Genomic DNA, 25,100 nt, shown 5'->3' on the forward strand with positions numbered 1-25,100 from the left:
CTATTGAAACGGTTAAAGATGGTGTTTCCACAAAGGTTTGGGTGATGTCTATTCCCTCTTTAAACACAGTGAGACTGATACTACATTTCCTCTCAAAATGCATTGATTTGGAACCCATTCATCAAGATACTTGATCTTAGTTGGAACAAGGATGTTACCAGAAGCAAAAACAAGTACACCCATATTCCTTACTGGAGAGAACTCCTAATTGTCACAACAATTAGAAAGAGGGGGTTTACACGAGATACGATTCGTACACCATTGACTTTCTTTGATCAAGTCACAACAATTTTTTACACATGAAGCAAAAGGATCAAGTTACAACAATGTTTCATATACATGAAGCAACAGGTAATGAGACCTCTTAATTTCCATAATAATGCCAAGACATAAAGGTTTCAACGAGAAACAAAAACTAACTACTCAACAGGCTGCAGCAAAAAGAACCATTCTGTACAAACTAGTGGCAGACCGCCAAAGATCTGAAATAGTCACAACTCACTTGCCCATGTGAGTTAAGATCCTACTAATCAAGGCTTCTTTCTTTCCACTGACTGGGAGGTCATGTGCACCTAGATAATACTTCAATTCTACAACTGTCATGTCCTTCAACTGCAAAATCGCAACAAAAAGAAGTGAAATACATATATAATAAGTGAAATCAAATGAAATTTTATGAAAGTATTCTTCGTGCCATCTCACTAAAAGCTTCTCATTCACTTGAAGCACTAATTGTTCCAACAAATTTATCTAACCCAAACCACATCACCTCATATATTATAGATTGATTACATTTTGGATCTGTTATAAAGTCCAGAACTGAGGCAAAATATATATAGCATAACATCATAAGCTTGGCAATGTTACCTTCCCATTATCTGCAAGGTCAGCCCACTCATAATTACCATATTCTTTTATAGCATTTGCTTTCCGTTTCCTTGTTGGTGCAGCTTTTCCTTCAATGTCTGAGTCCTCTTCCTTATAGTTCTCTCCATAAACAGAGAGCTTGAATTCCTCCAATGCTTTGACAATACCAGGCCTTGCACCCAAACAAGATACAAGCAAAGGAAATTTCAGAATAACAAATTTTCTAAACATAGAGGCAAGTTGAAGACTAAAAAGGACCAAAACCACAGACTAAAGGGACCTAAGATGGTGGAAATTCATCACTACCTAGCCATTCCTTCTTCATCTGGAAGAGTCTCGTCTTTAATTTCAGGCATCTCATCTTCATCAAGTGCAAGAGCTTGTAATACTGCATAATGTCTCTGCAATGCTGCAAGAAACCATCTAGTAAGAATACAAATGGAAAGGGTACTCCACTTCTATATACAAGGGGCATTCCACTTCATACAGTTCTGTAAAAATTATGAGTGCATGTCAATTGGAAGGGTGTCCAATGAAATAACTCTGCAAGTCATTGTTTGAAGCGAAAACTCTTTTCAATTGCATGACTTCACGTATGAAGCGATGACCCTTTGCTTTGCATCATTTAATTGCTTTAAGATATGAAGCACTGGAACATAAATTAAACACTTTTGCAAGACTTGTGTTTGAAAATCCCTTTTTGAAGTTTATAAGTAGAATCAGCAATTTACATTTTACACTACCTGGAAATGTTTAACAAATTACATCAAAAACTTTGCTTCTTTTGGATGTCCACCCTATAATTGAACTTATTACTTTTCATTTGATCAACAAAGAGATGGATCAGTTAGTCCAACCCAACGGTAACATCTAGCTCCAGAAAGGCTTATATCTCACCTCGTAAATTATCAGCCCATTCAACACCAATTCTTTAGTTGCCCAGTAACTGGTAGTATATGGAAAAGGCTATTACAGTGGCAAGGCATCTCAAGATTGAACCAAGGATGAAAGGATGAAGTGCAATGGGCGCAGAGGTATTGCAAAGGGAAAAGCAAAGGTGCAGGTGTTTATAAGATGATGTTAGCTGCTGCAGTGTTCCAAGTGTGGCAGGAAAGGAATTTTAGAATTTTTCAGCAATCTACAAGGCTACAACATGTTATCATTAGGCAGATTGTCCAGGAGGTTTTCCATAGAGCTACAATGGTGCCTGAGTTAGCATCTTACATGACTAAACTGGATTGTTACCCGGAGTGATGTTGCTTTTTTGGGGACGAGGTGTTAGGAGGTCTACGTGAGCTGCAGGGTGTATCTGGCATGGGATAAATACTAGCCAGTGCAGGCTCTTTGTAGTAGGTTTCTTCTGTTTGTTTTTATCTTCTTGAGATGTAACACTGCCACCTTTGGTAAATAATATAATTTGCTTACCAAAAAAAAGCTTCATTTTGGAATCGGAACTGCATATATAGTGGCAGCACAAAACAATGATCTCCTTTCCCAAGCTATGATTACTTACCAGGATTAGCAAATTGCCACACAGAAAAATCTTTGAGGTCAATACGTCTCACTAAAGCAGAGGCCTTCTTTATCTGGTCATCAGTGGCATGAGGCACGGAATTAGGATCAGTATGAAGCTGCAAGTAAAACCACATTCGTTACATATAGACTTCATGATTTTTCAAAATAGAAAAAGAAATCAATTGTGACTAAGACATAATCTGCCTGCCTCTTCAACATGTCTGATATCATCAGAATATGGAAGATAAATCAGATGCATCCCTGGTGGCTCGACTTGACCACTAGGAGTCATTACTTCATCCTGCATTTATCAAAAACCATGAAAATGGAAGACCAACAGGTAAAAGTTTGTCATTATTCACAACTTCACACAGAAAAGAATACACCAAAAAAGGCTACTCCCTCCACCCAATTTCCACTGAGAAGTTTGAATGCACTCAAAAAGTTTTACAAGGTATGCTGGACTTGAAAAAAATTATCAAAAAGAGTGCTGGTGTTACCAACCCCCCCCCCCAAAAAAAAAAAATGCATGGTTGCAAAAAGTTATCAGGAAAGAGGTGATAATTTTGAACTCTGAAACGAAAAAGGGAAAACTTTCACCTCGCACAAGAAGCGAGTAGGCATAAGCTACTTAAGTCCCTATCGAAATCGCAGAGGCTCCAATACCATTTGAAAAGAGAATTTTGTTAAAAAAGAGAGAGAAGAAACTCTCATGAAAATTAGTGAAACACACAAAAAAGCAATTGAAGTTTTTTTAATCCTTGGAATCCTGAAATTATGATCGCACAAGGATTAAGAATGTCCGACTTAATACTTCTTAGTAGATCTCTTTTGAATTTCACGAACAAATAAAGTCGTTAAGACTATTCTTAGTGATTGTATCAAATTATACACTTGGATTTTTGTCTCACTATCACACTCAATACATCCTTCAGTGCATGTCAGAGGTGATGGCAATCACTGACCCCGCAATCACAGGTGCATTAATAGGTAGATTTAGTCTATATATAATCCGAAAGGATTTGGAGAGGAAAAACAATGTCTTACTTGTGCAACAAGAGCAACCAATTGAGGATGACTTGAATTCCCATAGAAAGCAACTGCAAAACTGTGATGATACTTTAAAGTCAAACACAAAACAGCAACACACTCAGCAAGCACAGCAACAGAAAGATTATTAACTTATTTCTACAGTCGAGCAAAAATAAACATTTGCAAACTAATCTTAATGCGAGAAGGCAAGCAGAAAAATGTCCATAAGTCAGCAACATGTGCCACTTCCGTAATGGTTGAGATCAAAGCAAACTAGCACTACTGCAGACTGCTTATATACAACTTCAAACAAGATTTAGCACAGTGGCATGCTGATAGAGTTGTTCAAACTACCTAATATAAGGTGAAATGAGAAGGAGAGAAAGACAACAAAACAGTTGCATGAATTACTTTAGACAAAAGGCTGACTAGAGACACATTTTTCGTATTTAAATAGACAAAACAGTATAACAGTGACTAAAATGAAAATGAAAACCCAGTTGAATGAAGAACGGATGGACTTTTACCTAAGAAAAAGAGCATCCAGCCACTTCTAAATAGAGATAACAGGTCAAAACATGCAAAACTGGACTTATCACTCCCTACTATTAACTTAACCCTATTTGCTAATTAAATTAACAAAATTTTCAGGCATACTAACCGCTTAAGCCGCAACATTGATCTGTGGAGAGCAACGAAAAGACAAGTGCTTCCAACCACTTCCTGCAAGTACCAAGGAGAAGCAATAGAATTGATCATCATGGAAATGACATATTATAAGAGATAGTGAAAAGTATTCCCAAATGATGGATCAAAGTGGTAAAGTTGTATGGTAAGCAATCATTGGTACTGCATAGTCCAAGCTGTTAAAGCTAAATTTGATTAACTATGCCATAAGGACATGAAGATAGATATAGAAACATAGAAATAAAGCACAAATCAAGTTGACTCATCAGACTTATTTCTAGATGTAGTTTTAAAAGGTGAAATGATCCAATCCAATATCCCATCTATCAGCAATATAAATTGACAAAACTACCATATTTTAGAGTGTTTCAAATAAAAAAATTTAACTAGTAGCATTTGGACAATATTAACCAGCTTAGCTTGTCGAGAATGAAGACGCCTGATGACTGTGAATAACCTTTAACAATGACCATATACTGAACCAAAAAAAGAAAAATGAAGGTGGATTATTGAAAAGAACACCTCATCACTGGGAAAGACAAAAGTTGCTGGCTTCAGGTTATGATAGTCCTTTAAGCAGCTCAAAGGCTTGAAGCCCAACAGACGAAGATGTCCAGTTGAAACTCTTTTGACTTCTGAAAGCTCATCCACAGAAAAGATGACATTCTCACTGAAACAAAAAGGCACAAGACATCAGTGAACGATTGAATAAGTCTACCAGAGTCGAGTTGGGCTCGTCATTTGGTAATTAAGTGAAGCAAAATTTAGCAAATCAAGGAAACTCAAATGTGAATTTCTTCTAGGATATCCAAGTTCACTACATAATCTTTTTCAAAACATAAATGATGAGGATCTAACACCCTGTTCCATGTTACAATCTATCCATATTCTCTTGAATTAATCAGAAAAAATTGGAAAAAATGCAACAAAAGAGCACTGTTAGGAGCTGAATACTAATAAAGTCTGTGGAGAGGCTTGGTAATGTTTTGACTTCTCTATGGATAATCTGTAAAGAGATTGTTCTACCTTTGATTTTGTCTTTTTTACTATCTTCTGGTAGTACGAGCTATCATTAGAGGTTAAATTTTGAAGTGTTTTCAAAGAAACAAATAATAATTCACTCTACCCGTTGGAAGTGAAAAAGTTTTACTGAAATTGATTGTTGACAAGATATGGGAACACTCTCTAAATAGGATATAGGAGGTTGAGTAATGTGAAATAGGGAAGGTCTCTTACAATTTTTTGGGTTCTGAAATATGGCACATTCTATTTATGATGGTGGTATATGGTTAGATTGTGTGCACCTCGACTAATTTCATCTAATATCTACTACATCCTGCCAGTACACTTATCAGGTTTTCCCCCAAGGCTTGGGCAAATGAGGAAATATCACCTTGTGTTTATTTTATCTCTAATGAAACTTGAAACTGAAACCTCATGGTTTTCCCACCACTTCATTATTAACATAATATTCTTCAGTCTTCTATAGGTCAAAGCAAAAAAGTCAACAAAACGTATGGAGCTTAAGAAAAGAGAAGAGAACTTACACTACTTCAAAGGGTAGTGCACAATTTTCAAAAATAAAAGGTTTAACTAACATGCATGAATTCAGTACCTGTAACATCACATTGTAGCTAGACTGACTAATTTCAACATTCAATAATGACAACTTTAATTAAAGCACTCAAAATGATCATCAGTAAAATATAATTGTAGGCCATAGAATGGTACTCCGATACAAATTGATTTTCAATTCCCAATTTATTAAACACTAGAAAAAGTAATTTGCAGTTTCATATTAAATTGTTAAATATATATAATAAGAAGATAATTTGTCCAAAAATAATATTTTTTTAAAAAAAAATAATATATATATATATATATATATATATATATAGACACACACACACACATAATAAGAAGATATGGAAGAAACATGAAAAATGCCGCCCACACACATTTATCTAAAATAAGAATAATTGAAGAGAGAAATCTAGATTCAGAGTAGAAGAGGGAGTCATTCTTTTAAGAAACAGATACCGACTTTTTGTAAGACTGAAAGCGTTTTAGAGGCTCCTGAACTATAGCAGCAGTATCAGCACATATGAAGGTTCTCTCAGTCTGTAAACAAGGAAGAACAGAGAAGAGGTTAAAGACTTTCGTCCGTAAGAAAGAAAACAACAATGAACCCTCAACGAATAAACAAAAGATTGCTCCAAATCCATTACAATCAGAACTAATAAAAATCAAAACCCCAAGAAGTGCAAAGGTTAGTTATGAACAATAATTCTCCTAATCACCCTCCCACTAAACAAGAGACATACATAAACACAAAAAAATTGATAAGGAACATCCAAAGAACAGAAGAAACAAGGTTAAAAAAAAGCATGACGATGAAGCTAAAAAGTACCTTCAAAGGAAGATTAGTCATCGAATCAAGCCAAGTAATTGTCCCTACAGAAAAATAATAAGGGCATAGCGTTTACTTATAGTCGCCTCACGGTAATCATTACCTAATAAAAGATAGGACAACAAAGGCAGACCTGGATTAGTTGGACGGATCAAAGCATAGGTGTTAAGTTCGATAGATAATCCATTAAAAATCACAAGTCGAAGTCTTCGAACTCTGCGCTTCTTAAACATGCGTTTTCTAAGCTGGTCGTTCAGATCTTCAAACCTGATAGAAACACATGAAAACAGGGACCAATACAATTTCAGTAAATTTAGGCTCTAAAAGAATATCAAATCTAACAGGCTCAAAGTGTATTCAACACCTTAACACCTTGCAAACTGACATCTATTATCTAGCCATCTTAATCATAAAGAATAAAACCACAAATTTTGGAAATGCAGGAAGTTATAAAAATGCATAATTTACATGGGCACAAAACACACACCAATCAGATTCCTACATGAACAAAGGACATGTACAAGCTTGAGCTGTTTAACAGCGTACAAAACACATGCACCAGATCTTGAATGCCTGCACAAATTGCATTCAACCCAATTACCAGATCTGGTCATCTCACCTTCATGTTATTTGGTTTTCTACATTCGAGTATTCATTTCATCAATCAAGAAAAATAAATAAATGAAAAAAATCTAACAAGTAAATTTGTGAACATTCATATCACCCTTTTGGACCCTCATTTCTCTCTGAATGCACAAAATAGATCATCTTCCTTTCGTCTTCATCCACTTAAAAAAATCCTCCTTGTTTAAGACTATTATTCATATAACTGAGTAAGTTTTCCAGTAAGCAATACCTATTGAAGAAATGGAATCTTTCCTTCAGTGAAGCCTAAAATGGGAAGGTAAAGGAGCTTTGCTGATAGTCTGGAGATTCTATATTCTATCTTTAGTATTATGCTACCTTTTTTTAAAAAAGATGTATTACGCTTTTCTTAATTGTGTAATACACAAGTTGATGTAGTTTTATGTCCTTTTGCATGTTCAGGCCCTCTAATGTCGAAGTTCTATTTCTTTTTCACTGTATTCATGTCTGTTCAATGCTACTCCAACGGAACAACCACATGGTATTGGAAAATATATTTTCCTATTTTCATTTACCAGACTTATAATGTCTGTACCTAATTATATTGGACAATTATCTTGTCTGTCTTGTATACCTTTGCCAGTCCCTCAGCAATCTGTCTGTATAGCAATTATTTTAGAAACTTCAATAGTATTATAACTACGTTGTGTTACTTACCCAAAAAAATCATGCATACTCCCAGACATTGTATAAATGCCTAGACATAAGGACAAATTCATCTTAAGAAACAGATAGAGAACTCTGAGTATTAACATACAAGAATCTGAATTTCAATCAGTACTTCACTCCATGATCTTTCAAGAAATGGAGACCATAGGTGCAACCATTTATGCTTCCAGCATGAAACTTCCTAACACTACTATAATAAGCTGTAGGAAAGAAAACTTACGTGCTTTGTTCTTCTTGAACATTAGATCAACAACTACACATTAGATAGACAACAACTAAATCGTAGTCCCAAGCAAGTTGCCTTCGACTATATGAATAGCCACTTCTTTATTTAAGCTCATTTCATATTGCCATCATACTAAATCTTCATGAACATTAGATCACTTAGAGAAATATCTACACAACAAATGACTAAATCATCTCGATCACTGAAAGAAAGCATGACTAAATGTAACAAGTTCTTATTTGGACTCCTTTAATGAAATATATGTAACAAATTCTTAAGCACACTACAGTAAATTGTGTCAACAAGTATCAAGTCCTTCAGAAAGTAGTTAACTTTTTAGATGGAGATTCGTCAACTGACTAGTGCAATCATATGAGACAGCCATACATATACTGAGCATACTAATAAACTTGAATAGCTCACAACTATCCATGGGGAATCCTCAACAGTTGGAATCTTTTGTAAAGTATACCTCTCTCCTATCAGAGCTTTGAACTGAGCAAGGTCATCACCCTCCAAACCAAGTAAATCCTGAAGCCAAAGATCTTGAATTAGATAACAACAACATGCAACAAAGGATCTCAAAAATAATGGTCATACAGCATAAAAAAGGGAAACGTTGAACTCATCATCTGGCCGGCTTAGTGGAAGAAGCTCAATTGTAATACCAAGATCTTGAGCATCCTGCAACCATTAGCGCTATGAGTAGAATAATTGTGTAATAATCGTTCAAGAAGTCACAAAACAATCAGTCACTCAGAGTTATTTATCTTCACATAAATTTACTTTTTCTTTTGGGACTTGTTTTCAACTGACTATAATATTAATATATAAATATGTGGCAAGATACTATACTTTGGCACGCTGCATCGTTGTCCTCATCATATCCACTTTTATGACACCTTTGAGATTACCAAAAGGATCATCTTCATTTGTAAGCAAGAGAATACGTTTATCAGCAGTTTTTGCAGATCTGGAAATGGTTTGAGCACTAGTAAATGAAGAGGGTGCACATCATTTCAGGGGAAAACAAAAAGGAAATGAGCAAATTTTACCCTTTACGGAGAAGGGCTTGTGCAACCCAAAGAGCATTGTAAAGAGAATTGTCACGAGAGCCAGGCACAATTCCGTACTTACTTCCTATTTCTTTTTCAAATCTTTCTGCAAACAAATTAAACAGGTAATTGCAGCACAAGTCTAGAAACCAAAAAATTCACACTGTTTTTCCTTGAGTTTATTCATTGATGAGGCAAGACATTTAACTGATTGTATAGAGGATGAATTCTTAGTCCATTTTGACATAGCAGGAAATTCTCCGAATAATTATTAATTAAGTATGAAATAACATCATTTTAGGGTTTTCCAGTTTGCTGGTCAAACAAGGACTAATAAAGTACTCCATAAGACGATTGTGAAGAGTCGGTAAAAATGACTGCTTCTACATATATTCAAGAGCCTATGTTCCTTTAGGCAGATTGACAACAAGCCAGAGTCCTCAGAGTGCAAAGTATAGGAAGCACTAAGGTTTAAGTGCAAAAACTGAAATTTAAGTGTGGGCTTTAACGAAGAAAGGTGCTAATGAAGAAAAATTAAGAGTACCTTCATGGATGAGTTTTCCTCTTAAGTCTGAGAAACAGCTCATATTTACAAGGGAAAAAAAGACGAAATGATGATACAACAACTTGGCACGAGTCACTTTGCTTATGCGCATCTTGACTGTAATGATGTGACTGTGATGAAGCAATTTGAGGACCAATGTTGAATCTAGTCAAAACAGAGAAAGGTGCAATACTACACGCCCACAAAAAACTAAATTAGAGACCAATATGATGATTTACCTTCTATTTGATCAAATTCTTTAATTAGCCTAGCTGTTGGTCTGTCCAGATCCTCTCTTTCTCGGACATTAAATACATAAACGCCACTTAGGTCCTGCAAGTTCTTTTTTCCCCGCTGAAATCACACAAAAAGAACATAAGAAAAAATTATCACTAAAAACAAATTCTCTAATTTGGTTTTTCCTTATCAAAATTTGGAAATACTAATAATAGCAAACAAAAACTCGAAACAGGTGTTAATTAGGGGGGAAATAGCAAAAACAAATTTGCCTTGATAGAAGTAGATTTTAACCCACCTAGTCTGCTGCATAACAAGAGCACATACATCTGGCCCACCTAAATAGTATTTGATCAAACTTATAAAGTACAAGGAAGACTTCGATCCCACAAGTAAAGAAAAATACAAATCCACACAGAATTCTCAAGTTACAACCAAGGTGGAAAAGAAGGTCCAGCAAAGCTTAATTCATCAGGATTTAATTTTTTTGTTTTCTTCCTCTTTTTTGGGGGGGTGGGGGGTGGGGGGTGGGTGTATAACTCTGAAATAATTTTGTAGATAGAGAAAAGCAGAGATTAAGGATATTATCATAAAAGGGTTGTCAAAGACACAGCTTCTAGAGAACAAGGGCTTACAGTGTTAAAGAAGCATATAGAAACTTCATCATAAGACCTATTAATAATCTGAGTTCTGAGAGATTGTGCAATTGAGCTGATGGCAACTTGAAAATGAGTTGCAATCTTTTCATCATCCTGCAAAAATGAAGAAAGAGTGGGATTCCACATTTACAATCAAAAGGTGAAAATGCTAAAGAAAATTGAGAAGATGCTTTTAAGAAAAATAGGCCTCCTAGGATCCCCTAGAATATTTTAATGAAAGTAACACAAACAAGGTGCCAAATATTGATTCGGAACCTGCTGTTAGCCCAATTAAGCCTTTCATTCCTCCAAGCTCCAGCTAGCAAGTTCAAATTACACCAACAAGACACCAGGAATATCGCATGAACTTTTTTAACAGTTGTGCTTTGAAAGATATGCTAAGAAGGTTAATCACTAGTTGATTATTGATATGATAGGATCCTCGTGAAGCAGTAGCTTAAGCTTGGTTGGGATTTTGTAAAGTCCTTTTGCCCTGTTATGGTGCAAATGTAATATATATTCATTAAAGTTTCAAAAAGATGTGCTTTGCAAGAAATGCCTTTCTATTTGATTATAAATTAGACTTCTACAATATAAGTTCCATCTTTATTAGCTTAATAACTTATCACCAAGTCTCTCTATTCATCTCTACCAAATGAACAGTTTGTTAACCATACAGCTTAAAATGCACACTACCATTTAACAAAAAGTAATAGAAATCCAACATCAAGGAGATGTCCGTTTCCAGAAAAAACAACTCCTAATTGTGGTGCTTTGCAACCCCAAAAGTTAGTTCAAGAGGGAGTGATTGATCAAGTCTATATAAGCAGACCGCTGGTCCATTCCCCAATAAATGTGAAAATCAAGCCAACTCTAACCAACCAACCCTTTTACGCCCAGGTCCTACTGGAGCATGGACCAAGAGGTCAAAACATGAATGGACCTGACTTTACTACTATGTAATGATAAGGCACCTTGAACTCTACTCAATCAGATTATAAATTAATGTCTAACAGAAATTAACAGTGAAATAAGTCAACTTTATCAGTTCAAAGTGAAGTGAAGTAACGGGAAATGACCAAAATCAATCAAAATGACAAAAACAGCTGGTAAAAAGGACTAACCGTTGGGCAAGTAGAGGAAAACATTTTAGGTGAAGCATCCACAAGATATACCAAGAATTCCTTAGTATTATCTCTTTCCTGAATGTTTAGTTTTGATAAATAAAAAATATCAAAGAGCTTAATAATCAATCTTAGCCCAAACAAGAAAGTGAAAAATCATAATAATTCCTTATAGGAATCTCTTTCCTGCATGTTTATTTTACCCATTTCCCCTAATTTTTTAAAAAAACAAACAAAAAAGGTTAAGGGGCTTACCTTGAAGAATTCATTTTCAGGGTCATCTTCATCATCACGAAAGACTTCATCTGGGTCGAGGTCCATTGACATATCGAAGATTTTTTTGAACAATAAAGTGAAGAAGGTTTAGGTTTTAAAATGTGACTTTGTTCTGAATATAAGCTTGTTGGAGAAGGAGACGTCCTCCCGCCTTATTCTAAATAGGGTATTTTCGTAATTCTATTGCCCAAGACATTTTCATTTTGCCAGGTGGCTATTGAAATTTTTTAATGTGAAATGACCATGAATCCTCATATTATTAGCTTTTCAGTCTGATTAATCGACTCAATACATCTTACCTTTGTATAGATTACATTGGATCCTTATAGTAAGCTGGATCAAGATCGAATCGAAAGAACGTAGGTTTCAGAAACAATAATAGGTCGTGAAAGAAAGAAAAAAAACCCTTTGTGCTATAGGTAACTAGTTGGTTAAAAGTAAAATGTCCAACTTTGTACATGGCATATTCAAATTTGCTCAGCTACATCTTCAGTATGATTTCACAAGTACATTCAAAGAAACATGAAGACAAACGAACAAAAAGAGTTGTGATCAAAGAAACATGAAGACAAACGAACAAAAAGAGTTGTGATAATCCATAAGAATACACTAAGGAATATGAAATGTTTTATAATCAGCAGCGAAGCTAATTGTGTAACCACTTGCATGTGAAGCACCTTTAGACCCAAAAATAAACCAATGATGTATAAATACTGAACATAAACTACAACCGGGGCTTACAAAACTTTTAGGGTAGTAATTCACCCAATTCAGACAGTATATGCATCATCTGGTACCCAAACAAATATAATACACGATAAATGCTGTGTGCATTTACGACCATCCCTCAACCCCCAAACCCTCCTATACCAAATAGAAAGGCCACCAATGAATAATCCTAACGTTTTCATCTGTATAAAAATGAACTACTACCAAGACACTCGGGAAAAAAGACAATGACATCCAGCAAAGAGGGGAATCTTCTGACATAGAATAGCCCACTTCACGGCGACTCATCAAGACCACACAGCAAAAGAAAAAGCAGGCCTAGCTGCAAGTTCATCTTCTGCCCTCGGTAACCAAGGCTCATAATGAGATGATTACCCATTGAGTTTTGGCCAAAAGCAAACCGGTTGACCAAAATCATGAAGCAACTACTGCTGACGCCTTCTCCATTTTTTCTTTCTCTATCTCTGCTCTTCTCTCCTCAGCATGCACAGCAACGCAATTTGCCAATGCTTGATAACGGAAGTCCAAAGTCTGGGTCAGGCTCTGGAACTTCACTGGATCAGATGCTTGCATAGCTGGATCCAACAGTCCAATGTTAGAAGGGACGAAATAAGTGAGCCCATTGCCTCATACCATGCAAAAAGTCATTTCTGAAAACAAAATAGGCAAGCAGAGCATCATACCTTTGATTGTTTCCACAAAGAAAATGAACGGGTCCACCTCATCAAGGGGTGACTGCATCTCTTCATCATCATCACTAAAATCGTCATCGGAGTCATCATCATCATCATCCTCATCATGTGAGCGGAAAGCCTTTGCCTACAAAAGCAGAACAAGATGTCAAAGCTTTTAGAGATGCTAACTCTAATGGCGGCCATCGTTATCGTGAACTAGAGACGTCCAGCCCTCCATCTGTAATAAATTCTCCAACAAACTCATGTCAACAAGTACACAACCGACATAAAACCCTATGTGTTCTCTTGTTCAACCACATTCAAATAAAAATCTTGTGCTTTCTCTGCAATAAGTTGCTCGACTGTTGTCATATGAAGGATAGAAACCAGATACCGTCTCAAGCTGCTAATTCACTATTTAAAAATATAAATTCCGAATCCTCAACAACAACACACCCAGTGTAATCCCACAATGGGGTCCAGGAGTGTATGTACGCAAACCTTACTCCTACATTGTGCAGGTAGAGAGGCTGTCTTATGACCCCCATTCAGGTTAAAATAAAGCAGAAAGTAATAGATGACTCTACTCCACCAAAAATATGCATCAGCAGTACAAATTCCAATAGTACAAGTACAATTTTAGTACCTGTGCAGCCAATTTTTGAAGCCTAGTACTGTCAGCTTCATCCCCTTCCTCAGCATCATCCCCCATTTCCTTGTCAGACTCGTCATCTTCATCGTCATCCTCATCAGTTTGCAAGCCATTCATATCATCATCGTCTTCTGCCTCATCCTCCTTAGCCGCTTCTAAAAACGATGATAAAAATATTAGATGAGTGTACATGGTGTAGTAATGTACCAGAAAATGAGGAAAATGCTAAAATAAGTTTAACCTGCTACTTGATCTTTGTAGGCAATAAGCAGATCTAGAGTTGCTTTGAAAACACGATCTAAGGCTTCCCTTGGGAATTGATCCACAGGAAGAGGGAGCAAAGATGTCAAGCCCAAGCAGCAAACCTTTTTGTCATGTTCCCTGCAAAACAATATAAGGAGCATAACATTAATGGGACTGTTTACCTGCTAATTCATTCAAAATTGTTTAAACTTCTCCTTTTTCATTGGAAACAGCAAGAGTAACAGGCCTTCTTCACCTTTTGAAGTTAACCCGTTTTCCGCTCTTTTTTGTTTGTCCCAACATCAGAAACCAGAGATTAAACACCTCTAGAGCAAGGCCAAGCTTTTGAAGGATGTTCCATGTCAAGGGTGCATTGTAGTAAAGAGCATCAGCTATCTGCCAAAAGGAAAATTATCAAAACAATAGAAACATCAGCAACCTGTGAAACAAAATCTAGAAAAGAACAATAAGCTATGAACAATCTCAGTACCAACACTTAAAGCACATAGAAACATCAGCAATTTATCATATGTATAGATATATTCTACGTGCATCAAATTTGATGATCAGTTAGAAGGGAGAAGGGGAAAGTACACAGACGGCTCTTGAAGTGTCTACACTCAACAGATACACCCCATATTAAATATAAATTCATGGTTGTTATATTGCCTTCTGACAATAAACGAGAAAAAGAAGAATCAAATTCTTCCCAAAACTGATACACACCACCTCGTAAATCTCCAAATGCAGTATTCACTATGCGCAACACTGTGGTGATTGAAGGAGTTAAAAGGGGACTTAATACACCTAAAAGCACACGGAGCTCCAGAAAGCTACCATCTCTCTAAAACAATTTGGAAATAAATAAAGAACAAAACATGGGAAGAATACCAACTAGCTTGCCTAGCCCAATTGCACACACAACCAGTCCAGCTCTAAGAATATTATCATAATTTGTTTAGGACATATGTAAGCCAGTAGAGTGACAAGTGTGAGATGTAGAGCACTCTAGTTTTAGAGAACCACAACATTTGTTGCGGAAAAGAAATTGAGTATGCCAATGAAATGGTTCCAATACTAGCATTGCTATATAGGATTCATGTGATCAACCACAATGCAATCGAATTCAATTTCATCAAAACGTTGTTTTCATAATAAATGAAGAATGTGCATGTTGCTGCAGCAAAGAAAGCATCCATCTGCATATGTCATATGAAAATGACAGACAATACATTTCATAGATCAACGGTTAGCAAAACAGAAACAAAAGGACACATAGGGAGTCTCTGACGCAAGATAGCTAGCACTCCTCCTATGTTACTGTTCCAGGAAGCATCCAATTACCACATACCAACAAGAGTACACACTTAATAGAGAAACATACCCAAAAGTAAGTTTGAACATTAAGTAAATTACCACTTGGACCAAGAGACACTTCAGATGTGATTTTTCAGCTCGACGGAGACGTTCAACTGTCAATCTAATGTACGGCTCAACCCAATGATCCACCTGTCCCTTGCAATGCTCGAATACAACTTGAATAAGCTTCGGTGCGGACTCAATGTCACCATCCTCCAAATTTTTATCTCCCATAACCTGACAAGAAATATTTATTCCACATTTTAATCTAAAGCAAATGATGAGCTAAAATTCGGGGCAGTATTCTACTTACAGAAGATATCATATTCCAAAGGCTTTGTTGGTAGTCCGGATCCTTGCAAGTGAGGAAGTGAGCAGTACTCTTGGATATATAATTGTCTAAAGGAACCAGTATATCTGCAAAAACATAAATCCAACCCAACAAAAAAGGGAACCAGATCAGGCAATATGCAGAACTGTAATTTTTAGTTTCATATAAATGATTAAACATATACCATCCCACTGGCAAAACAAAGAGCATATGCTACATTCCGCAGCACTTAGCATCTCTTTCACAGAAGAATGCACCATATCTCACTACAGCCACAAGCCCTATTACTATAAGCAATATAACAGCATCGCACAATCATTTCACCAAACATGGCCAATCTTTAGAAGGATGAGATGAAATCCAACCATCTAGATTGATTAGCGACTTATTCTTTACCACCAGCACCCCTCCCAATAAGATGAGCGAGAGGGAAGTAAAGAAAATGGAAAAACATAGCTAGGAATAAGATAGGTTCAAAATACAACAAGAAAAAATTATTCTGCTCATCAAAAATCTTATCCACCAATCTCTCCCATGACACAATGAGAACTATTTACTTAAATCTAAATGAACAATTTAAACACATGATATACTTAGTTGAGCATATCATGAGTTCTTAGATAATTATTGAACTTCATAAACCTAGTCACACAGCAAATGTGTTTATTAAATAGGAAGGCTTTAGAAGCAACAGATAAAAACCACCAAACAACCCCTTCGAAAAAGAGCATTTTCCCGACAGTAACATTAAACAGTCTACACATACTTGGAAAGAAGTCAATAGCCCAGTCTGCTAACGCCTCCATCATCAAGGGCCAAAGAGTCCACATATCCATGGATATTGTTGGAGAGAAAAATGTCATATATGAAACTATCTCCAAAACCTCTTCAAAGACCTCTGCAGGAAGATTCAATTGGTTAGAAGAGAAAAATATAAATTCCAAAGAAATATGCAACACTTCCAGCTTAGTTTAAACAGGATCATCGTTCAACTAATACTGGTGCAGTCAAATAAACCATGCTGACTTTGGACGAGGTCAGTCTCCACAAGATTGCATTACTCACATTTTTCTAATACTTCAATGAACACAGGTGGAAATAACAAATGATGAATTGCTCATGTCCAATTAGATACACTACAAAAGAAGCTAGCTAATACTATATGATAATCACAAGAAGTTCACCTATAATATTTCATTTTAAAATGATCCACCCAGCCTTTCTGCAAATTCACACTCCAAAAATGTTTTCAAGGCAAACTAAATGAAAGGAAATCCCTTCATTTCTTCTTTTTTGTTGTACAGAACAGGAAAGTATTTGAAAAATCAAACTGAGCAAAATCAGCTCATCTCTCTCATATTGGTGTATTATCTAATTAAAAATAACAGAAACACATACGACAATCTATCATGCTTCGAACACATTTCTTTTGAGCAAGGGGTCAATTGGAAACAACCTCTCTACCCCACAAAGGTAGGGGTAAAGTATGCGTACATCCTACCCTCCTCAGGCCCCACTTGTGGGGCTACACGCACATGGCATCTTCATAGATTCTTTGCCTTTGTCAAACAAAGGAAAATATTAACTTCTTAAACCTTTCCCACTCTATTTGCCTATATTACATTCCTACTCTTTCCACAAGAAAGCATGAAATTCGAATGATGAGAATTGGATAATGCAACAATGTATTTCGATGCAGATGAATGACGTTAGAAGTGTAGCTCAACGGGACACCACACAGGTTGATAAACTACTAACTTCATCTAAATGGTTGTCCTACTAATAGAAAGGTAACAAGCTAACAGAAGAATAAAGCAACTTTTAGATAGGTGAAGAATAACACACCTAGTCTATATACATAATCTTTTTCCAAATTTTTTTTAAAAAAGTACCTTGTCCATCTGTAGTCAACATCCTACGCATTATTGGCAAGAGTGTTGGCTCAATATGAATGAAGAGGTGAGGCAACCGGCTCACTGACTCAAGTATTGTGCTTATGGCTCGTAAACAGCCAACTGCAGCAAGAGCTCCAGGATCATCCGCTTCTTCCTCTGCCTCTGCAGAGTTCATGCATTTCCAGAATGCAGCAGCCTAAAAAGCAACTCATTAGATTTTGGTGGCGCAGATATTCTTTGCATTCAGAATCGCTCAAAGAACAAATATTCTCACCAAATTCTGGCATAACCCAAGAGCATAAGGAGCCATCTCCTCACCAAACTTGTCCACGATAGTCTCAAGTGTAAACACAAGATCTTCATTCTCAACTTCATTCATAAGTTTGAAAAATTCTGAACACAATTGATATGAAAAGAATTGTTAAACAAAATGACATCATCAGTTGATGTTGGTTAGCAATACAAAACACAAAGGATATCGCAAGTACCATCAAGTAGCTGAGGAAGAATTGGTCGGATTTCATTCAAATCTGCACAAACAGATGAAAAGTGTAAGCAGGATTGACCTATATGAAGATACCAAAATGTCAAGTATATGTTTACCTTTGCAGGCTTCAATAAACGAGCGTAATGCAAAAACAGAATCAACACGAACAGGTAGGTCAGGATCACGCATTCCAGTCACGACACTGTGTAATGCATTGCGGAAGTTGTTTGGATCTGTAAAGTTTATATGGGCATACTGTCCTGCAACCCATGCTGCCTGTTATGATAGAAAGATAAAACATTGACAATGATGAGGATGTTTCAGATTTATCTCGAAGATCAGAAATTATGATAAACAGAAAAAAAAAAAAAAAAACAAAGAGGCACCAACAAATTGTTCTTTATGAACCTCCGTTATAGATAATTTTAAAAATAGTTCATTGCACCAATAGCTATCAATAAAAAACCAACATGAGTAAAGAAGGGAATGGATGCAGTGTTCAAAGATTGTGTGAAATTGGTAAGGATCTAAGAAAAAGAAAAATAAGTCCAGTTGCACAGGAAAGACAACTTATTTTAAGAAACAAGGAATTGGTAAGGAGCAATCTTCCTCTAGTTATTGATAAAAGATAAGTGAGAACACAAACAGAATTTGGGGTCTTTAGACTGGATTGACAAATCTATAAGAGTTCAATGAACCGGGAAGCTTCCTGAAATAGCTAGTTAAATGTACAGACTACAGAGTGTTATATATGCAGTAGTCCTTAAAGGAGCATAAATTAACAAAGATCAACAACACGGTCCAACACACCTTGGCTCGAAGATGACCCACGGGACTGCTAAATTCAGGGAAAACGTGTTGGACAAGCATATGTTCAAGCTCTGATTTATACGGCTCAGTTTGTTTCAATTTATCGCAAAGAGCTCCAATTGCAAGGAGAGCACCATCCTTTTGCCTATAGGGCTTGTATTCTGGGGCTGCCTCTTGATATCTAAGAAAATAAAATACACAGTGTGAACACAAGAATTTTGTTATCATGAAATGTGCTTAACATGAGTGTTACCATGTGAAGTAAAATTGACAGATACCTCTTAAAAATCTCGACAATGAAGAATAAAAATTTGTGAAGGTTCTCTTTGCCACGCTTTCTTACTAACTCGCTCACAAAATCCATCGCAGCAGTTCTGGGACTATACAAGTCCTCAATTATATCTGCATAATTATAAGAGGAATGTTAATCTTAAAATACTGAACTCAGCTGAGTGAAGTGACAGCAATATATATACTAGTGAGTGACATATTAGCAGTTACCATAACCCTTCCTCACATACTCATGAGGATCCTCCTCCCAAAGCTTTTGATCATTATCACTGAAGCACATGAGCGGAAAGATGATCTCGAAAAGAACAATATCAAGTCTGGGTTGCAACAAGCTGTACATGTTGCTCTTTGAGATACTGCACAGTACAAGAGTAACTAAGTATCCAGAAAAATGTAACAATTAATAGAGTGCATTTCAGTTACCAAACTGTCAATCTAGAAACTTGGAGAAGGAAAAAGATTTGACCCATAGTGGCTGATATAAACAAAATAGAGAGGCAGAAAAAGCTAATCAAGCACATGTATTGCAGTCAATTGATCAGCAATTGAAATCAAAACCAGGGCCCAGTATCACTTATTACATGCTTATTAGAAACTTATCTACAGAAGCAACCTAGGGAAACAAAGCAAGGTAGCAGAGGAAGTAAAGCAACTAGAGGACAAGCAGAAAAGATTATCACTATCTAAAAAGTAAGGCCTTCAATCCAGTCATTTTTCTTCACAAAGACCGAGATTGGTGTTTGTCTCCACTCAAAAAATTAAACGACACATCATCAAAAAGCTCACTCAAAACAGAGGTGTTCGAGATTGTTGTCTACTTTCCTTATGAACTGTTGGAAATCACTGATGAGCCATCTACTTTATTATAAAGATGAGAAGTCTATTAATTTCTTGGCAAGAACTCACTTTTATGCTATTAATCTACAGTATCTATGCATAGGCCTACTACCTCTTCGTGGATATTTCAAAGATTGAAAATGAAGGCACAGAAGTCCTTTACAATGCTTCATCCATTTCAAATGTATTCTCACTGACCAAGCACTCACTCTCAGGTCACCACTAGAAGAGGAAGAGCTAAAAGAGAATCCTCTCAATTACAAATGAGCAGCACTTTATCACGGTATCTTAAATCCACATTAGAGCATCCAACCTTTACCCACTAAATAAAATTGTAGTATTCTAAAGATATCAATACAGCTCACAACTTAAAACATCCATGAAGTGTTTCAACTTAGTAAAACCCAAGGTCATGCTATGCCTCCTACATACAAGCAGATACCCGGAGGAGATTATTCAGGAAGTAGTTGGAGATAGTATATGTGACATATTTCTCGAGTCAGTAAACAAAGTTGTCGCACAAACCTATTGCTTAGGTACTGCAAAATGAGGTTGATCACCCTATCTGGCAAGTAACCACCAGCTCGGATAACATTCAATAGATTAAGGTGGCATTCCAAGATTTTCCCAGCATAACCCTTCTGAAACATTTGAGCAAAAGCCTTATTGTCTGGATTTTGAAGTTTTAAATCTCCAAACCTGGAACAAAAAACATAAAAGTACTCAGAGGACTAAAGGATAAAAAGAGTGAGATCAATTTTAGAAGCAAACCATAATTGGTCAGAACCAAATATACCGGGTGTAAAGTCGATTTAATATATGGACTGTCCACTTTTTCACCTTCCACCAACCCCACGACTTTCTTAGCTCTGGATCAGCTGGTTGGCCTTCCACAGGGACAGGCCTCTCCAACATGTTCAAGAAAAGAACCATCCAGGCATTGAACACATTTGGGTCAAACAACTGCTTCGGAATCTCCAACTGGAAAAGGTAGAGAGAGTTGCATACACTTCAGTTACGTTATCAATTTTTTTTGTAAGGTTCTATATTATAAGAATATAAATCTGAACAGCAGGGGGACAGCATTTTTATCCAGGTCAATTCTATGAATTATTTCCAGATCAAGAATATTTGAAAATACTAACAGAACATGAAAAGGCAAACAAGCAGAAACTCGCTACACACACCACACGCTTCTTTAAAGGGTTCAGCTAAATAATTAGAAACAACAACCCTCATCCAGACATGTAGCCTTATAAGACAAACAAAATAATAACATTCAAAGGCAACATACATAAATGGATGACCAGAATATTTTGCAAATGAGCTTGATCAGGTCGGCTACTTCAATTGACGGATTTGTTATCTGAACAAGTTTGTTGAATATGTTGAGAAGATGTGGAAAAGTTTCCTCAACGACATGATAAACAGGTGTTCTCTCCTCGTCTGATTTGAATCTGTTAAATAGAAAAAAGATGTGCATACACAGAAGAAGTTATAATGGAGTTTCACCATCGAGTTGATCTAGGACACAGAATGAATATTCATAGATAACAAAAACACTCAAAAAGGGTTTTTCATCTCTAAACAGATAGAAGGATATCCCTGCACTTCAATACTATTCATCCATCGCTGAGAACTCAGAGAAACTATATAATACATATTTTAATGGGTCAGTGGTGCACAGTTTGCAACTTGGTAGACAATTTCCGACTTAAATATAAAACTTTTGTATGCAGCAGCGTCAGACCCATAATGTGTGGCTTAGCCACACATGACAAATTAAGATCTTACCATTAGACAAAGCAGGGGGGGCGGGATACACTGTGTAATACATGAAAGGCATTTTCTGTAGGCAAACTCATTGGTCATGAATCAGCAGAAGAATGTAAAGCGCAGAAGAATGTAAACAATTTCTAGAGTAGCCAAAACAAAGAAAAATAGAGATTGTCAAGAAGAGCACCATTCTAAATCAACAACTTACTCATATTTCCTCGAGAGTATTCTCAGAACAAACAAAGCACCATATACTTGCTGATCCTGCAGATTATGCTTTACCCAAGGCAGAAGAGTTGGCCACTGCTCCGGGTAGTCTGCATGTATCATTGTTTTAATGCATTCCCCCAACTGTACCCTGTTCACAGCAACAAACTTGTTTAGTTAGAAGAGTCCAGTGTCAAAAAAGTAGAAAAGAAAATTACTATGAACATTTTATTTTTCAAATAGGATTTCCATAAAAAACATATTACAGCAAATACAGATGATAAAGAATACCTCAACAATGAAGGAACCTGTGCAATAAATATGAGAATATTTTGCCTCACCAATTCCTTGTCACTTGGCATAATTTTTGATTGCTCAGCTACATCAACACCAATTTCTCCGTAAATATCAATTTTACACAACCATAATGAAAATATCATGAAATGTACTTTGTCATTTTATTGCATATTAAAAAAATCTTATAAATATTTTTAAAAAATAATATATTATTCTTCTATTTTTCTCCTTTATAGGGGTATATAATAAGGTCATTACCAGGATCATGAGGGCACCAGTTCTTTGCAACAAAGTTCTTAAAATGGATACTAGCCACCTGTCGGACTGCCATGTCACAGGACCCATCTACTATGATTTGCAGCAGTCTCACAAGATGTTGTGGGGTATGCTGAAACTGCAAACATAGATGCACTCAGGAATATACAAAATTAAAAATAATCCAATGTCCACAAATTTATTCCCCATAATTCAAGTGCTGAACATCCTATAATGTCAACCTGTGAGCTTTAATCCATGAGGACAGAGATGATTTAAAATTAAACATACATAAATAGCTAAAATAAGAACCACGCTCTTATAATAAACAAAGTACAAAAAAAAGTAAACCACATTCTTCAGATTACAGAACAAAGAAAAACAATTTCCTATCAGCAAAATTAAGAAACTCTGTTTATTTTTATTGGAGAATTCAAATATATTTCTTTGTCAAATAAATTGAACATGAGGAGAACACCTGAGTCAGAAGTAAAAAAATCCAACTTGAAACAGGCAATATGATTTGTCAATCATTAAATAGTATAATACACTTGCACGTCCAACATCACAAACCCAATCCAATAAAAAATAAACCTACAATTTCCAAACACCACATATCCATAGTTTTGGAAAAAAATATTACACATAACTCTCTGATCAGTATACTTGATGCAAATCGAATAACCACATAGATCTAATCATAATTCAATCATAACAACAAATTTGATCAAATTGAGTTTTTTTCTGAAGCAACCAGAAACAAAATATACTTTCTATAAGTAAATTAAACCTGATTGAGACAATTTTCAGCAGCTTTACGTTCATCATGATATTCAGGTCTAATAAAACTACAAAAATATTACCATATCTCTATGATATGGTATGTTTGATGCAAATCAACTAAGCACATGAATTTAATGATAACTCAATCATAACTACAGATCTTATTAAATTGAGCAACCTGAAAAATTCAATACTAATGCTTCAACTGTTTTTAGCAGCTTTATGTTCATCGTACATACAGCACAACACTACCAAAAATATCAATTTCTACCATAACTCTCTGATCAGTATATGTGATCACAAATTAAATAACCACATAGATTTAATCATTATTCAATCATAACAACAACTTCAATCAAATTCAATTTTTTCTCAACCAATTTGAAACAAAAATTCAATACTAATGCTTGATATAAGAAAATTGAACCTTGTGGAGACTGTTTTCAGCAGCTTTACATTCATCCGGATATTCAGGACAAAATCTACCAACAATATCAACTATACCATAACTCTGTGATCAGCATATTTGTTGCAAATCAAATAACCACATAGATTTAATCATAATTCAATCATAACAACAAATCCAATCAAATTCAGTTTGCTTCTTATAAGCAAATTAAACCTGATAGACACTGTTTTCAGCAGCTTTACATTCATCTGGATATCCAGGATTAACACAAACAAAAACATCAATGATATCATAATTCTCTGATATGTAATGCAACTTAAATAACCACATAGATTTAATCATAATTCAATCAAAACAGCAAATCCAATTAAATTCAGTTAATTCTCAAGCAACTTGAATAAAAGAGAATCAAACTTGTGCTGCTTATAAGCAAATTAAACCCGATGGACACTGTTTTCAGCAGCTTTACATTTCTGACATGTAAACTGATCCAACTTGAAATAACAACATGGATTTAATCACAATTCAATCATAACAACAAATCCGATCAAATTCAGTTTATTCCCAAACAACTTGGAAAAAAGAATCAATACTTTTGCTGCTTATAAGCAAACTAAACCTGATCAACCCTGTTTTCAGCAGCTTTACATTCATCTGGCTATCCAAGACTAACATTAACCATATCATAGCTCTCTGATATGTAAAATTGAATCATAATTCAATCGTAACAACAAATCCAATCAAATTCAGCTTATTCTCAATCAACTTGAATTAACAAAACAATACTTAAGCAGCTTATAAGCAAATGAAACCTGATTGAGACTGTTCTCAGCAGCTTTCCGTTCATCCGGATTGGGACTTAGAGCACCAGCAAGTATGACAGCAAGGTTCTGAAAATCCATAACTTTAACTTTCAGCAAAAAGGATAATGAAAACAAATGATTGTATGAACCCTAGAAGAAAGGACTTCTTCTAGAGTTTATGTATATAAAGAGAGAGAAGAAAGGATGAATAGAAGTTGCAGACAGAGACAGCGAAAAATTGGAGTGTGTGCTGAGAATGTGTTGTGGGCGTTTAAATCATTAGGGTTTAGGGGGTAAAGAGACAGATAGGAGGGAGGAGGAGGGGGGGTGGGGAGGG

At 35.8% G+C, this 25,100-nt stretch overlaps 2 protein-coding genes across 3 annotated transcripts; both read right to left on the minus strand.

The window, feature by feature from the left end:
- Positions 1-234: 234 nt before the first annotated feature.
- LOC107029178 (ATP-dependent DNA helicase 2 subunit KU70) lies at positions 235-12,059 on the minus strand. 2 transcript variants are annotated; one of them, XM_015230528.2, is made up of 19 exons: positions 11,905-12,059; positions 11,650-11,727; positions 10,523-10,639; positions 9,890-10,004; positions 9,107-9,212; positions 8,907-9,024; positions 8,652-8,735; positions 8,524-8,582; positions 6,645-6,778; positions 6,512-6,555; positions 6,146-6,222; positions 4,624-4,771; positions 4,076-4,137; positions 3,430-3,490; positions 2,591-2,683; positions 2,381-2,498; positions 1,174-1,276; positions 868-1,039; positions 235-612 (listed from the first exon to the last, which is right to left on the minus strand). In XM_015230528.2, exons 1-19 carry the CDS (start codon positions 11,974-11,976, stop codon positions 499-501), a joined length of 1,875 nt encoding a protein of 624 aa, XP_015086014.1. In that variant the 5' UTR covers positions 11,977-12,059; the 3' UTR covers positions 235-498. The 2 variants fall into 2 exon arrangements, with proteins under 2 accessions (XP_015086014.1, XP_015086015.1); XM_015230529.2 differs by lacking the exons at positions 10,523-10,639; positions 11,650-11,727; positions 11,905-12,059 and adding an exon at positions 9,651-9,781.
- Positions 12,060-12,603: 544 nt separating this feature from the next.
- Positions 12,604-25,033, minus strand: LOC107031199 (importin beta-like SAD2). The gene is made up of 22 exons (XM_015232482.2): positions 24,773-25,033; positions 22,772-22,907; positions 22,508-22,595; positions 22,218-22,367; positions 21,528-21,690; positions 21,030-21,214; positions 20,759-20,932; positions 19,607-19,752; positions 19,384-19,507; positions 19,106-19,286; positions 18,412-18,571; positions 18,297-18,338; positions 18,083-18,201; positions 17,806-18,004; positions 16,680-16,811; positions 15,896-15,999; positions 15,640-15,819; positions 14,480-14,619; positions 14,222-14,361; positions 13,975-14,135; positions 13,338-13,473; positions 12,604-13,229 (listed from the first exon to the last, which is right to left on the minus strand). The coding sequence occupies exons 1-22, from the start codon at positions 24,860-24,862 to the stop codon at positions 13,069-13,071; spliced, it is 3,111 nt and encodes a 1,036-aa protein (XP_015087968.1). The 5' UTR covers positions 24,863-25,033; the 3' UTR covers positions 12,604-13,068.
- Positions 25,034-25,100: the final 67 nt, after the last annotated feature.

The sequence above is a fragment of the Solanum pennellii genome, chromosome 9, assembly GCF_001406875.1.
Source record: "Solanum pennellii chromosome 9, SPENNV200".
NCBI classification, from domain to species: Eukaryota; Viridiplantae; Streptophyta; class Magnoliopsida; order Solanales; family Solanaceae; genus Solanum; species Solanum pennellii.

Bases quoted from the DNA above. Each gene is read 5' to 3' on its own strand.
- LOC107029178 (XM_015230528.2), bottom strand. From the start codon at position 11,976: ATGTCAATGGACCTCGACCCAGATGAAGTCTTTCGTGATGATGAAGAT. The intron at 9,213-9,889 runs GTAAATCATCAT...ATTTGTTTGCAG, and splicing joins AGAATTTGATCAAATAGAAG to AAAGATTTGAAAAAGAAATA. The intron at 6,223-6,511 runs GTACTTTTTAGC...CCTTGTTTACAG, and splicing joins TGACTAATCTTCCTTTGAAG to ACTGAGAGAACCTTCATATG.
- LOC107031199 (XM_015232482.2), bottom strand. From the start codon at position 24,862: ATGGATTTTCAGAACCTTGCTGTCATACTTGCTGGTGCTCTAAGTCCC. The intron at 22,368-22,507 runs GTATTCTTTATC...TGCTGTGAACAG, and splicing joins CAGGTTCCTTCATTGTTGAG to GGTACAGTTGGGGGAATGCA. The intron at 14,620-15,639 runs GTAATTTACTTA...TCCTTTTGGCAG, and splicing joins AGTGTCTCTTGGTCCAAGTG to ATAGCTGATGCTCTTTACTA.